Raw genomic sequence first — 16016 nt, 5'->3', positions numbered from 1 at the left:
TGTTGTTCAGAGTGAACATCTCTGTCAAGTGAAGCTCAGACCATAAAATTCACAGCCTTACCCTGGAGTGTCTCAAAAGTGCATGCAATTGGGCACAAACAATGACACTGAAATGTTGGCAAATGTCTAAGAACAGCACTGATTTAGGGCATAGGTTGGTTTGTTATGAACTCTTACGTTTTCATGTTTGTGTCTCATATAGGTGATGTGCAGTTCATTGACTATGAGTACTCTGGATACAACTACCTGGCTTATGATATTGGAAATCATTTCAATGAGTTTGCAGGTAAAAATTGAATTACCAACATTTAGAAAGTTTATTGGTAATAAAACAATGAGTCTTTTGATCATTCTATATAGTGCTTTTTGCCTGAAGCTTTTCGAAACCCCGACTCTAATAAACCACTCAGTGCCAGCGGTTACTACATGTAACACATTTTTATAGCACTTATCCCTAAATAGCATTATGTAGGATCTCAAATGAAAGTCAGGATCGTGCTGGTCACATAGAATGTAAATGTATGTACTGATATTTTATAAGTTACTTTGTCATATTGAAAATGTGCTCTTACAGATTGTCAGGGTTATTACTCCCCAAGAGAAGTGGAAAACTAGCTTTTTGTCATGCCAGAGATTTTATCCATCCGTCTTTTGAAATATCAATTGAGTATTGTCTTATCCACAATCACCAGTCTTAGCTAAATACAGATGGAGATTTGTGAGATTTAAGAAAAATAGAGGAACAACACAAGGAGAAGAATCTTTGTCTAGGACAGACTTTAAAAGTTTATTGGAGTATGTTGGGATAGAAACACCATCCTGTTATGCTGAACTTGAGGAAGTCATTGCGCAGAGCAATTACATTCATGAAAACAGGATCCCAACTTGTCCTGGTTGGAATTCCTGCAAGATCGCTTTTGGGTGACTTAGGAATGCTTTTAGATGTGCCAGGTGATTAGCCTGTTACAGTTTAATCTAGTAAGAAGTATGTTCTATTTTGTGTGTAACCATTTATGTTTCTGCTTATTATCCTTATCCTTTAAATATTAATCTTGGGTAACAAACTTACGATTGTTTCACTATATGTCTCAGTTCTATGATGATATAACAAATCTGATTTTGAATTGTACCAGTCAGCCTGTATGTACATTGATCCTTTGGAGAAATCTTAGCTGGTAATTGCTGAGAGTGTCCTGGATAATGGCTGTATACAACAGAGGGACTCTTTCCGTGGAGCTTGGGAGCTAGGATACACCTACTGGTAACTACAAGGCGAAAGTAAGGGTTGGCATAGCCTAAGAAAATTATTTGGGTTGCCAACAGACAGGTGAGGTTAAAGAGCACAAGCAAATCCTTGCTCTCACTGGTGGCAAGAGGATAACAAGGTGACTTTCAGTCCTGGGTGCCCTAAGAAAATGTCATAAAAATGTATTAAGGTAATCGATTAATTTAACTTAAAATCTCTGTTGGAGCTAATTATGTGCACACTTTGCAATAGTGGGAACTAAGATGTTGGAAGCCTGTGATTTGGACAGAGCCATACAAGAAGTATGGCAGAGCCAAAAATAGACTTCCCTACTTCCTGATCTCTACTTTAATAGTGAGATCATCCTTTGCTCTGTGTTATTAAAAAACCAATAAGGGCTCTAGTGCTCTTTCCCTCCCAGTACAGGTATGATGGTGTAATTCATATATAATAACTTCTACCACCAAACAGCAATCTTGTGATTCCTTGCACAACTTCTTGCAGTTGAGACTTTGGCTTTGACTTGATTTTTGATAAATTGAATAGAATAGAACAAGAGTTAAGGCTAATGTGCAGATTTGTGTGAGAAAGGGAGAAGTTAAGGTTTAGGAAGATAGGAAAAACTATACTCATTCAACAAGCGGCTTATCTAGTCAAGTTTAGTTCTTTACTCTTGACTTGGAAAGTTTAAATAACAGTGGCTGACTTACCTTCTGTATGCCATTTTCTTTGGCAACAGGGTTAGAGTGGAAATGCCACTGTATGCCACCATAATGATTATAGTACAGCACTGTAAATACAGTACAGAAGAAAGTTTTAAGTAATCCTAATCTATTTTGTCAGTGTTTTCCAAGTTGTGTAGTTCTAAACTGGTCATGGTAAATCACATTCAGAATTTAATTCATTGACAGCACAGCTTGCTCTTTGAAACCTGTTTGTTCAATTTGTTTTGTAGAGCATTTTATACAATTTGTCTCTCAGAAATTTAAGAATTAATCTTGGTCAGTGTTCTTCTTGCAGAGGGATAGATCTCTTTTAATGGTTAGAGCCCTGAGCGGATACATAATTGTATCTGCAAAAATGAGCCACAGATACCTGCATCTGTGGATATAAAGCAGACATCTGCACATCCGCAGGGCTCTACACATGGTAGAAAATGCAGAGACCCACTTTCCACCACGAGTGATTAAATATGGCAGAAGACCATGTTTAATCCTATATCTGTTGGGGGAGCAGAGATTGGCAAAAGGTGAGGAACTTCACAGGGAGCCAATCCACGATTTTTAAAAGGTTAGAACTAGATCAAGGGTGATGCCAAGGTTAAACCATGAAGACACATGAAGCTTACAGTTCCAAATAGTAGGAAGGAAAGGGAATAGGGTTGTGGTTGAAAGGATTCCTTTTGTGTAAGAAATACACATCTGTCTGAAACATTACCTTGGTTTTTGATGACACAAGTGTACCTGAATGTCTCATGTTTTGTAACAAGGATTCAGATTGCGTACAGATTTCTTCTTTCAAAAAGGGCTGTAAGTTCTAGTGAATTTCCCTGGGAACATTCTGAGGACAGAAGCTTTATTTTCATGGGACTTTCCCCATACAGTTGTAACTTGCTAATGTTCAGATGATACCAGCCCACAAATACATGCGTATGTTAGCAATGAGTAAGTATTAAGGCACTAAATTTTTCATAATGTGAGTGTCCTATTTGTCTTTATTTGTAGAAGGGTATGCATTGATGTGAGTATCTGAATCTGTTCATACTTAGTTATCTGTAGTAGACATTTGCAAAGTTTCTAAAAAGTAAATGTCACTTATTGTGAAATCAAACAAATATCAATAAATGTTTTTTTTGTTTTGTTTTTTCTTTTGTTGGAAGGAGTGAGTGAGGTAGACTACAGCCTTTATCCAGATAGAGAATTACAAGATCAGTGGCTGAGATCTTACCTTGAGGCCTATAAGGAATATAAGGGTTTCGGTACAGATGTTACTGAGAAGGAGGTAGAAATACTGTATGTGCAAGTCAATCAGTTTGCATTGGTAAGTTACTCAATGTTGTTATTAATATGTATGCAACAACCCAGGTATGTGTACCGCTTTATAGCCCAGTAAAACTATTTGTACCAAGAAACTTACAGTCTTAAGATTATGCAATACCTGCAGGAAATCTTTAATACAATATTTTTTAAGTGTTAGTTTTTCTTACTATTACTGAGAACATTACATAATGAATATTGTTCAATTTCAATTTGTTTGTGTTAGTTTAAATCTGTGTAGATCTTTGGGAAGTAAATGGATTCACTGCTAAGGCCTTACTATCTGGATAGCTTTAGTGGCTTTATTCCCTCGCACAGGGTCTTTCTGGCAAGGTAAAGTCAACTAGAATCCATCATCTAGAACAGTGGTTCTCAAACTTTTTGGCCCGTGGACAACCTGGCTCAATGTAAGTTGCGAATGGAAACTTACCATTAATTACATAATTATGTCTGAGCTATTTTGGTAGTGCTGCAGCTAGAGAGACTGGTTTAATTTAAATTATTAAACAGATTAAGCACTTTAATAAACTAATATGAGAAAGTTAAACTTTATTTTATTTAAAATATTATTTTATGTCCACCACAAAAGGTTTCAATGTTTTCTTGATTTATAGTAGGTGTAGGAAACCTTTTTTGTGTCAGAGGCCACTGACTCACTGAAAACTCGGGGACCCCATAAGTGAGAAGCAAACAAACTCCTTCAAAAACCCCCAAGGCTCACTAAAGTGACCCCCAATTAAGACACCTCATTTCTCTGGTGCTTCACCCCCACAGGGCAAGGGGAAGGGAAGAGACAAGGAGGACTGAGGTTCAGGGCTTCCCATAGGCCTGATTTACTTTTCTGGGGTTCTGGAGTTAGTGGATTTTATGGATCCCCTTTAGGCTCTGGGGTAGGGACAAAAATGAGGGGTTCAGTGTGTGGGACTAGGCTACCAGTGATTGGGATAGGGATGTGGTGCAGGATCTGGGGGGGAGGTGGGGTGCAGGAGGGAGTGAGGGTGCAAGGTCTGGGTAGGAGGTAGGGTGAAGAAGCAGGCTGGGAGTAGGGTTTCTGTCCAGGGGGAGTGAGCAGGAGTAAGGGAAGGTGCAAGAAGCAACTGTGGATGCAGGAGCAGGGTGGTGGTAAGTCTCTGATCATGGGGGAGGGTGCAGGAGCAGACTGCAGGTAGGGTGTCTGGCCTGGGTCAGGGAGATGAGGATAGGGAGTGCCTGGGGTTAACGCTGGAGGGAAGAGTGGTTGAAGGGGTTCAGGGCGATGGCAAGGGCAGTGTGGCAGGGAATAGGCCTGGGGCAAGGTGTTCAGGGAATGTGGTTCAGGGAAATGGAGGAGCAGGGAGGCTGGGCTGTGGTGCAGCAAGGTCAGGGTAGTCAGGTAGGTGACCCGGGGGGGAGGGGTCCAGTTCTGCAGAGGATAGGGTACCACTGAGGTCCAGTCCATCGTGTCCTTGGGGGCTGAGATGCTGCTTGGCCCCTCCCCCAAGACCGAGCCCCCATGGATGCAGGGTCCTAAGCCCTCTCCTGCGTATACAGGGTCCTCAGTCCCAGCATTGCCTCCTCTCACTGCTGCTAGGCATGGTGCAGCCCAACCTGCTGCTAGGGAAGTGGGGGTTTGCACTGGCTGCTCACACACCACGAGATCCTGCCCCGCCCTGCCTAACTCTGCACAGCCCAACCTGCTGCCTGCCCCCATGGGACCAACCAAGGAACGCACCGCTCTTATCATGGTGGCGGCGCTCCTTCATGTGTAAGCTCCACGGCCCACGCACAGTGGAGGGGAGTTTGCCTCTTTCACCTCCCTGCCTGCCAGCTGGAGCTAATGCTGCAGCCTCACAGCTGTGCAGGCTTCCCACTGCACGGGGGAGGAAGGAAGGTGAGCTCCTGCCGAAAACCACTAGTGGCCCATGGACTGCACTTTGAGAACCACTGATCTAGAAGTACCATGTTTAAGTTGACTGCATATTTTTCTTTCGTTCCTCTGTTTAAGTATCTTATGTGAAGAAGGACCTGTTGTTCTTGGGATATAGCTTCCCCCAAACAATAGTGCCAGAGTCAATTTGATTGTGAGATTTCTCCATCTTAAGGAAAAACCTAAGTCATGGAGGGATTTTTCATGTTGACCAGCAAAGATGGGCTAGCATGATACATTCTAAACACACCCCAAAGTCCTGCTGGCTTGAATAGGAATCCTGATTTGAACTGATCGCCTACATAGTGAAATGAGCCTTGTCAAGCCTTACTCCAGATTATTTTTAAGAACCAAAGTATTGCGTGTTGAACTATGTAACGTATCTGGAGCAATAAGTGTGTGTCTTCCATAGAATTTGCCTGCATATCATTGAGGTTTAACTTGATAGTCTAAAATCAGTCACCTGGTGCTGATCAACAAATCATCAGTTTTGAAGTCTCTCCACACCAGAGCGCTAAATATATAATTATTGAGTTGAGGAAAGTTAATGTGACTTTGCCTTAAGAGATTGGTGGTGTGTGTGGTGTTGTCTGTAGCTTAAATGTGTGTAAATTGGACCTTAAAGTACATAAAATTTGTCAAAGACTAAAATTCTGTGTTGGAAAAAATAAAAAGAATTGTAACTTGGATCAAATGTAGTTTGATGACTTTACATAGAACACTCATGTCTTGTTTTATAGCAAAAAGCTGAAGGCTGCACTCTCTAGTCCTAGATGCTTTTTCATCCTTTCTCTGCTTCCGCAGATCTGTCTCTGAATAGCTATGTCTGCTATCATAGTGCTAGAGTATTGCTTGGGACTGACTTCCCAACACCACTTAAATCTCTAAAATTGTATCTAGTCCATTCTAAGTACTGTCAAGGCTTGTTCATGCTGTGTATAGATCATAGTATGATGTGTCATAGCAGCAGTGCCTCTTGCCCTTCATTTACTTAGGCTAAAATAAAGTCTTTAAAACTGTAGCAATAATTCATGGTATTCCAGTAGGAATGAAACTCTGGGCAGCTAATATGGCCTTATGGTTCCCAGTACTCTTTTTTTACTTTTTTGGCCCATGTATATCTGATACGTGAGATGCATAATCATAAGTGACTTCTCCAGTTTTCTGGTTACAGTGAAGAATTTTGGTTGGCTTTCCAAGAGGATGATCCACTAGACAAGTCTGTATTAGAAAATATTGCAGTTCTTATTGCTCATTTGTTTAGTGCTGTTAGTACCAGTTGTGGAAATTATATTATATTCAGCTGTCCCACTTACGAAATTAGTAAAGCTAGATTTGCATTATGCAAGTCTGTTTCAGAATATGTAGCATTGTTTCATGAGCTCTAAACTTTGTTCATATTAATGCTTAAGGGGAAGGATTGAATTTCTGTTTACTAAACAGATTAAGGCCTATCTGTAGACCACACATGTTGTACAAATGCTATAAAATTAGAGTTCCTTTAATGTTGACTAAACATCATTAATGTGTAGGGTCATGTTAAAAAGTGAAGCATATTGGTGCCAAATATTAAATATCTGAAAATAAATATGTATGTATACATTGCTGCAAATATTTTATCAGAGAAGCATAGGTGATTTGTGAACACTGTTGAACAAGAACTTTTCTAGAAAGAGATGTTCATGTCTGGGTGTTTGGCATATTTGACAGTTTTCAGATTTATATCACTTGTTGGTATCTGGTTTCAGAAACATTACATTTTATAACAATCTTTAATTCTGAAATAACACTTTAGGCTTTGTTGGGGGTAATTGTAGAATAGTCCATCAGACACGCCAATTTGTTCATTCTTTTTAACACATACTTGCTTTATAGAACATTAAGCTAATAATCTTTTAATTATTTTCTCCTTAGGCTTCTCATTTCTTTTGGGGATTGTGGGCTCTGATTCAAGCCAAATATTCCACCATTGATTTCGATTTTCTAGGGTAAGTGACTATCTATAATAAAGAAGTTAAATTGCGTTTAATCAGCTAATCAGGTAGCTGATGCAATTTCCATTGACTACTCAATTAGGTGATGGGGGGGAAACTGCGGAGCCTCAGGGTGGTTAGCTCTTGGCCCTGGATGCTAACCCCACTGTGACTCTGTCTTTTAAACTTAGTAAAAGCCACCAGGCTCCTAATGCATTTAAAAAGCAGAACCGCAGCAAACCCCCTTATCAACTAATCAAGTAGTCGATGGAAATTCCATCGACCACTCGATTAGCTTACTAACTGCTAGTTAACATCCCTAGAATGGACTTCAGATCAAAGAAGCAGATCTATTCCTATTTAAAAAAAAAATCCTTCCAAATAGCAAAGGACATTATTCTAAAAATTTTTAAATATTTTTCTTTTTTTAGTGTCCTTTCTTGAGATACTAGCTAATGTTAATGTGCGACTTCATCAAAAGAAAAAATGTTTAAACTCCTAATGAATGCACCTTGCAGTATGAAGAGAAAAACCTGTTACCAAAAGACTGCACATTTTTCTGGAATTTTGTTCAGCACTTAGCTGAAATGCTAGTTTAGGTCATACTTAAGTAACTCATACTTAAGACTGAGTCATATTGTGCCTGGCTAATTAAATACTATGTTGAGATCATGCTTGGTTCACCTGAAACTCACTAGACTAGTAAATCAGTCAAAAGATTGTAAAAGATAGTAACCAGTAGATGGCACAATAAACTAAAGTATCACATGATACTGCACAAAAGCATGTTGCTGTTGTGAAATTTTACAATATGATTTCAAGACTCTTGCCATACACATAATCAGACTCTTAAAGAATTCTCGGCTCTTTAATTTTGTTTCAATTCTTTTTTTTTAATAGGTATGCAATTGTTCGTTTTAACCAGTACTTCAAAATGAAGCCAGAGGTCACAGCATTAAAACTTCCTGAGTAATGAAGAGGAACCTCAATTATCCTCAAGTGGATAAGTGATCCTTAAGAACCCTTTCTGAGAACAGATACTGAAAAAGCTAAACATTTGTTTAAATTCTGTAATGTTCACTTGGTTGTTTTGCTTTACAAATGATGCCTCTAATCAAGCTGTAGTGTGAAATCTAATAAGAGCATACCTACTGTTGATATAAAATGGATTAGAAACTTGCTAAATCTATACAGTGGTAGAGATGGCAATTTAATCCTTACTTAAGTAATTTAACATATGTTGTATGTGAATTATTTATTATAAGTTTAACATGATTCCATTGCTGCTTTCATCAATTTCTGTAAAGGTTGAGTGGAGGCAGTGAAACTATTCCAAAGGATTTGCTTTTTCACAACTTACTTTAAGAAAGTGACTAACTTATATAAAGACTGTAAATGGTCAGTAGTGAACCTTAATCTTTTAACTGTACACACAGAAAAGAACCCATGAATAGTGGTAATTTACTCTTGAAATGCCAATCACTGGTACCAACTATTTGAGGGAAGGGAGATGAGGATAAAAAGCAGTTTTCCCCATCACTGTACTTTTCATTTTATAGCAAGACCTCTGTAGGGATATTAGGGTTAAATATCAACATTTTGACTCTCCTTCTGCTAGTACTACATAATAGAAATCTGAAGGGCAGGTTTTTTTTTTTGTTTTTTTTTTGTTTTGTTTCGGCCACCTGATTATTTAGGAACGTGTATAGTATCTGACAGGAAATTCTTGTTTGCTAAATTTTTCCATTTTTTAAAAGATCACTATTTGATCTTGGGATCAAAACAGTATTACATCAGTTAAAGAATACATAGATTTTAAAACCTTTTTCTTTCTTTCCTCATCTTTCAAGCATGGATTCTTGTCTTTAAATACGTAGGTTCAGTAGTTATAGATTCTTTTGCAATTTATGGCTATCTTGCTTATACTGATGGAAAAATTTTGGTAGCTCAAAGTCTCAAGTTCAAAGGATGTCCTTCAAATATGTGAGGTTTTGAACTGTGGGTCTTTGATCATCCTCTTTTTTGTTTTGTTTTGTTGACGCTATTATACCAAGAATGATTTGAAGTACAAAATGTGAATTGAAAATAAAATGTTTACTTTTGACTGTGTATGTTGAGAGGTTGGGGATGATGCTTTAAATCTTGAAAATTGCTGTGGAGTTGAGCAGTCAGTCAATTCTGATTATTACTCTGAAAAAAACTTTGTACTTTGGTCACTGAAGTGCCCACATGTACAAAGTCTGTTTGTATGCACATACAATATGTGCAAACATAAACTCACCTTAGGATTTTAGATTTTATGGAGATTCTGTTGCAGTTTCAGCAGTGGGATTTATTCAAAATCGTTTAATAGCATATTGTCAAATGCCGATTGGCTTTACAAAAGCATAGCTTGTTTCAGGATACTTAAAGCAATTGAATGAAAAACTTTCACATTCTACACCATTTTGAATGGTGTTCTGCTATTTTACAAAAGTAAGTTTTATTCCTTAAAGCTAGTTGGTATTCATCAACTGGTGGTTCCAATCATGGGTTTCTTGCAATCACATTCCTAAAGTTTTAATATAAATGGATAAACTTTTCATTTGAAGGAAACAAAACCTTGAAAGCCAGTCTTATTTAGCACTTACTAAACAAGTTTATTAAATTGGTCAGGTTCTGTTCCTAGTCTAAATAAATTGCATTTCCTTCTGTAGCATTATCAAGGATGTTGTTGCTAGAGCTCATGAAAGTGACAGACAGCGAACAGCTTTTTAATTTTTGTATCTGACAAAATTCTCTCCTTGCTAGGAGTACTACTCTGCCACATTTACTTATGTTAAGCAATAGCTTGGTTGGTGAGATGTACCTTTTTAATTTCAGCAAGACTTCACAGAGTAAGATACTACTCAGTGTAACAGTGTTGGATCTGAAAAAACTTATTTTAATATTTAAAAAAAAAAAACCACTTTCCTGATAAAGTGAAAAGTTCTTTTCTAGTATTGGTAACACATATACAGATATTTGGGAGAGAGAATATAAGAGTTAGCTTTTAAACTTGGTTTTAACCTGGAAAATTGGAACACTTACCAGACCCTCCCCCCTTTCTAACTCCAAGTACTGTGTTAAAATGTATACAGTGATGTGTGTTTGTTCTGAAGTACAGTACAGCTCTTATTAGCCCTCATTGTTTTCAAACTCTTTGGCTATTCATGAGTGGTGTCCCATACTCCGAGACCACAAGGCCCAAAGAGGTAGTTTGACATCTCCCCTCTTTCCTCCCCTCCCCCCAAACAGCTGAATGAGAGCATTTTTTAGAAGAATGCTAGCTGAAAGGGGCTTGTTACTTTGATTTCTACTGTAGAAAGCAGGACTTTACAAATAATGTACAAATATACAGGTTATCATCAAAGAAATAACCTGATTCCACAATCAATTTCTTATATAGTCCCGCTAGAACTTGGAAATTGGCTAACCATTCAAGTCAAAATAAAGTAATTCTGGGGATCATTCCTTCTGCAAGAGGGCAAGATCAAAGCTAGGTGTCTCCTGGGCAGTTTGTACGTTCCATTGTCTTTCTGCTGTAGTAGCTCTTCCTTAAGATGTTGGTACTGTTCAGGATTGAAGTTGTACTGTAGTTCTTTATAAACAAACATGTTTATATTGCAGGTAACAATCTTTGAGCAGGCAAATTTTATCTTTTGTGATTGGTCCTGGGCCTCAGCCTCAGTCATGTTGAGTTGCTAAATTCCACTGAACTCCTTTCATAGGCCTCAAATACTTTGGGGCAAAGATATTTTAAACACGGTAATCTTTGCCTGAGACATTTTTAAGAAGCGTGAGACTTTATCGCAGAATTATAATAAGAGACTTTGCAGTATAATAGAGGGGTGCATTTTCACATTATGTATTGAAATCCATATTAGAAAACATGGCAGCAATAGTTTCTATTCAAAACTAGAATATAAAACAAACTCTGAATTCCTAGATCAAGTTGTGAGAGACCTAATTAGGAAATAGTTACTCTTCCCAAAATTAAATGCCAGTCACGTGGGGTCTCGCACCTCATCAGTTTTGTCCAGTACTGTTCAGAATTCCCTCTGCTATGGAGGCTGTCCTGCAAACATGTTCCAGTGGAAACTTGGGATGGCACTGCAGGGTGCAAACTTGTAACTGCAAAAACTTTTCTGTCTGAACATGGGTGAATTAACAGAACACCAGATTTATTAAAATTCATTTCCTTTTTCTTAATAACTTGAGGCTATTTTAAAAGGAAAATGTCTCAGAGCTCTAGAAATATCCATCCTGGCTTTGTGTTGCCAAGAAGATACTCTGTTGCCTTCTGTTAAGCTAAAAACTTGAATGCCAAAATTAATAACTCCTACTGTATAGTTAAATCTATATTGTAAATATAAAGAAGGTTGTTAGTGATGGCATTCATGCATGAGCAGCATCCGTCAGTAGACCATAGTGGCCTGGTTGCTTTTGTAAAGCAGAGTTGTGTGAATTTTTTTCTTCTGACCCTTTTCTACAATCAGACCAGGTTAATCCATGTCTGATGTAATAAGACACGTAAGCATCAGAGCTTTTTAAACAATTACAAGTCTCATGTAACTTTTAAACTCATTCATCTAGCATTCTTCTGCATTTTAAAAAATAATTGTCAAACTGATTCACATTAACTGGGTCTGACTGGATATGTATATACAACACTGTAAATAACCATTTGTAAATTAGTGTGAATTGTACCGTATCTTGCATTTATGGACTTGTGTATTACATTGTACTCTTGCTCTTATTTTGTAGAAATTTTGATGTAAAGAAAAAATCCAACTGTGTGCTGACTTTTTTTTTTGTTAAATTGACCATATTCAAGGCGTCTGCGTTTGTGTGATAATCACATACATTACCTTTAAAATGGAACATACTTGTTTTATGTTAATAAGATATCCATTATAGCCTCCTTGCTGCCATTGGTTGCTTTCCATGTGTTTTTTAGGTTCCTTTGCTTTGGGGGATAAATGAATAGTAATATGTTTAGGTGGAGGTAAGAGCTATTCTAGTAACAAGGCAAATTAAAAATGCTAATCAGAAGTAAACGTATTGCCTTTGAACATAGGGAAACTTAAACCTGATACTGGCATCTTAAATATTGTCATGCCCCATATGCATCATTGGCAGTCAGTAGTTTCTGCTGAACATGCATGTGGAAGTACCCTTAAATACCATTCTTTAAAACTTATTGGTGTTCCAGTGGTGGCAGAAGTTTAAGGGAATACGCAGAAAAATTCCTACGCTAGAAGTGTCCAGTGTACATAAGCTGTGTAATAACGGGGGAATTAATTACTGTTGTGCAACTGTGTTTGATATACTAAAACCAAATACGCTCCTACTTATCAATTTTCAGAATGTTGCAGTAGCTAAGGTAACAACTAACTAGTAGCCCACTCATATTTATGAAAACTGATGTGTACATTCTTCCACCAAATCCTCTCCAAGTCTATATAGAAAATACAGGACTAATACAAATGTTCCTCTCAAAAGGTAAAAACAACTTTCCTTGGACTTTCAGTAAAATTAAATGAACCAGTTCACTGATGTGAATTGAACAAAAGCAGTAATTTGAACTTTGAAGGGAAGTTATGGCAACCTATAGGTATATTCGTTCCCTTTAGTTATTGTAACAAATTAACTGAATTCTTTTTTTCTTGATACAATACCCTTTCATTATTTGGAAGTCAGAACTATTCCCATCAAGCTTAACCTTATTCAGATAATTAATGGCTGCTGTCATTTAAAAAAATGACTTAGCACCACAGTTTCTGATTTAGGAAATCCCCTGGTGATGAGGGAATTAACTTCAGAAGTGAAGTGTTAAGTATTGTACACAAGCTTCTCTGAACTCTTGCTGTATACAATAAAGGCCTTTTAAATGCCAAAAGGTCAATGGGTGGGGGAATAAATACAGGATAAAGAGAGGTAAGAGGAAAATAATCCACTTGAATCACGTTTAGACTTATGTTTTTGACTGCCTTATATTCAGGCAGTTTACGGATTGGATCAGATTATAAAGGAAAGGGAGTTCATTTTAGCATGAGGAAGCCTGGATTTCTTTAAAAAAAGGCTGTTGGCAATTAAGAGACTTCAAAGTATATCCTTATTTCCCTCCCACCAAAACATTTTTTAAATGGACGTAATCATGAACTAGACCAAAAATTTCCTGATAAAACCTTCATCCTTTGTCCAAGATGGAATAGAATTCCTTTTGTTGGGGATGCTTGCTTTGATGTCTATCAGGAGGATTTGCTACTAGACTGTAAATTTGGGTTGGCTGGCTTGTTCAGTGGGGTTTAATGTTTTGCATTTTGATTGATTGATTGATTTTAGTTGCCTTTTGAAAAAATTCCCCTTAAAAATATGTACAAGTACTAAACTGGTCAAATTAGCACCTAACCCTATGCCATCTCTCACACCATGCAGGATGTAATTACAGTTGTTGAACAGTAGCAATCAAGTCATATTTCCAGAGATTCTAGTACTGGTGTGTTTTATACACTTTCTACTGTGGATTTAATGCTATTTGACACTTGGTTATGAAGGATATGGCTGACTGTTTTTTGTGCCATGTTGGTGTTCCATTTGCTAACTGCACAGTTAGAAAGAGGGAGATTCTTTGAGGTGGTTAAATTGCACGTGTCCAGAGCGTACATGATTAGCTTTGTGGCCTACAGGCAGATCCCTGGAATGGAAAAGAAAATGTGTAAATTGTTTGCACATGCCAGTTGTGTGGTGCAACTTTAGTGAAGTGGCGAGACTCTGGAAGTTTCATTATTTTGACTTCAGGTAGCTTTACCAATGAGATGTTTTGTGTAGTTAGTCAATATCCTAGTTAACTAACAGAGGGAATCTTCTAAAACTGCATTGTGCTGTATTTTAGTCTGCACAATTGGCTAGTTTGCATAGCATGCAGTAGTTTGATTCTTTAAAATGCTGAATAGTCTTGAAGATACTCTTGCTTCATATGCTTTAACTATAGCTTTTTCATTCAGCAGCAAGAGAGATTGATTTGAAACAGTGCTGTAGTGTCAGATAAATGATCTCATCACAGGACTGAGAGCCAAGAATACCAGCTAATTCAGAACTTGATACTAATTCCCTTTGTGGCCTTTGAAAGCTGTGTAGCTTCCCTGCCTCAGTGTCCTCAGCTTGTAAATAATTCTCCATTTCAATATGTCTCCCATGGATGCTGTGAGCATTAAGTTAGTGTTTGCAAAGTGACAGTTCTAGTTTCATGTAATGCCACTATCCGTTTAAAAATTATTTGTCTTTGTGTGTGTATTTTTTTCACACAACTGAGAGAAATGCACACAAAACATAATGTGAAGCTGGCATATGGGGGAAATGGTGTACCCAACCAGTCACAATGATCAAATTTACACAAAATAACATAAAAACAAAAAAATTAATCAGTTACAATGTTGATGTTTACTTCTCATAATAGCTGTGAAATCTTCAGTCAAGAGTGTGTGTGTATGGGGGGGGGTGGTTGTTGTTGTTGTTACAATGACCCTTCTTTCATTTGTGTATCTCCAATACAGTTTGTGGTAGTGTAATGCAGTGTTGTACATAAGAGCTTTGATTAGTCTCAGCACTGAGAATGTATCTGTATCTTAAACAAATATAACTTGAAGTAGATTTATTCGTCCACAAATTTGTATTAGCCAGCTATCCCAAGCCCTGGAACACTTGTGAAGATAGATAGGTTATGGGATAATAAAGAATACTTTCCAATGTCATTTCATTGTTCCACAACATTTTTTTCCAGTGTTTTCTCATTTTTATGTTTGTTAATTCATATGGTCCTGTGAATAAAATGGCTCCAATCTTCAAAAATGTTTTTGTCATGGAGTTAACATGCATTCTGTTTATTCATCAGCTATCACAGGAGTGAACTGTTTCTTTTGAACTAAACATTGTTGGAGCTATGTTATAATAAAGGCCTTCAACCACTGATTAAATGAAGGAATGTATCTTTCATAGATTTATATTGTGTAAATACTTTAAAACTGGTTGTAACAATAAAGCTGGTTTCTGACTGCATTACGTTTTTATTTTTTTCACTTGAGCTACTGCATGCTGTTATGTTTATTGTCAAGGCTACATATTTCTATTATGAATACAGATTTCCAGGAGTTCATGACTCACGTGGAAATAAAAAATCATTGGGGCTAGTACTTGACTTAGAAACATTAATAGGCTTAGTTTTTGTATCTTACAAATTGAACATTGCTATGGCAATTAACCAGTCCATGTTTTAAAAGAGGCAGAGAGTACAGAAGATATGAATGAATCACATAACTCCTGCTGCTGCTAATATTCAAGCATCTGACTAGTGTGTACACACTCTCTCGCTCTCTCTGTGTTATGGTAAGTAGAAATTCCCTTTGATATCTATAGGAATTAGTACCCAAACTGATGACACAATCTTGGCCTTTTGTGTGGCTCTAATAATGGTTGACATGTTAAAATGCTGTTTGATGACATCTTATTGGACAGAGGCACCCCTCACACGTGCAGTAACATCCTGTCATTGTTCCAGCCGGAAAATAGGGCATGATTTTTGAAGTTGTGACCAAATTATTTATACCAAATTGTCAGCAGTGAGCATATGGGGTGGAAATATTCCTTGAGCTAAATTCTGCTTTCCATGTTGAGCGTGCAATACCAACTGCTGTTGGTGGGATTTCTATTCAGAATAATATAGACGAGGTTAGTATTTTGCCCTCAGATTCCATGGATAGGTTTGAAGTAATGTCTGCTTGAAATACTTCCTATGTATGGCCAATAGGGGGAAAGAGGAAAAAAGTAAGTCTAAA

The 16016-nt window shown here is 37.5% G+C and overlaps 1 protein-coding gene across 1 annotated transcript in view; it reads left to right on the top strand.

Annotated features, from left to right (window-relative positions):
• The window catches only part of ETNK1 (ethanolamine kinase 1), a 47450-nt gene extending 32210 nt beyond the window's left edge, over window positions 1-15240 (top strand). The window contains exons 5-8 of the mRNA XM_075898229.1: window positions 203-286; window positions 3126-3286; window positions 7103-7176; window positions 8062-15240. Of these exons, the coding sequence (XP_075754344.1) occupies window positions 203-286; window positions 3126-3286; window positions 7103-7176; window positions 8062-8134 (392 nt within the window). The 3' untranslated portion in view covers window positions 8135-15240. The remainder of the gene's footprint in view (window positions 1-202; window positions 287-3125; window positions 3287-7102; window positions 7177-8061) is intronic.
• Window positions 15241-16016: the final 776 nt, after the last annotated feature.

This window comes from Pelodiscus sinensis, chromosome 1, assembly GCF_049634645.1.
Source record: "Pelodiscus sinensis isolate JC-2024 chromosome 1, ASM4963464v1, whole genome shotgun sequence".
NCBI classification, from domain to species: domain Eukaryota; kingdom Metazoa; phylum Chordata; order Testudines; family Trionychidae; genus Pelodiscus; species Pelodiscus sinensis.
Note: the sequence above shows the minus strand (reverse complement) of the source record. Positions and strands in the feature narration are given on the sequence as shown.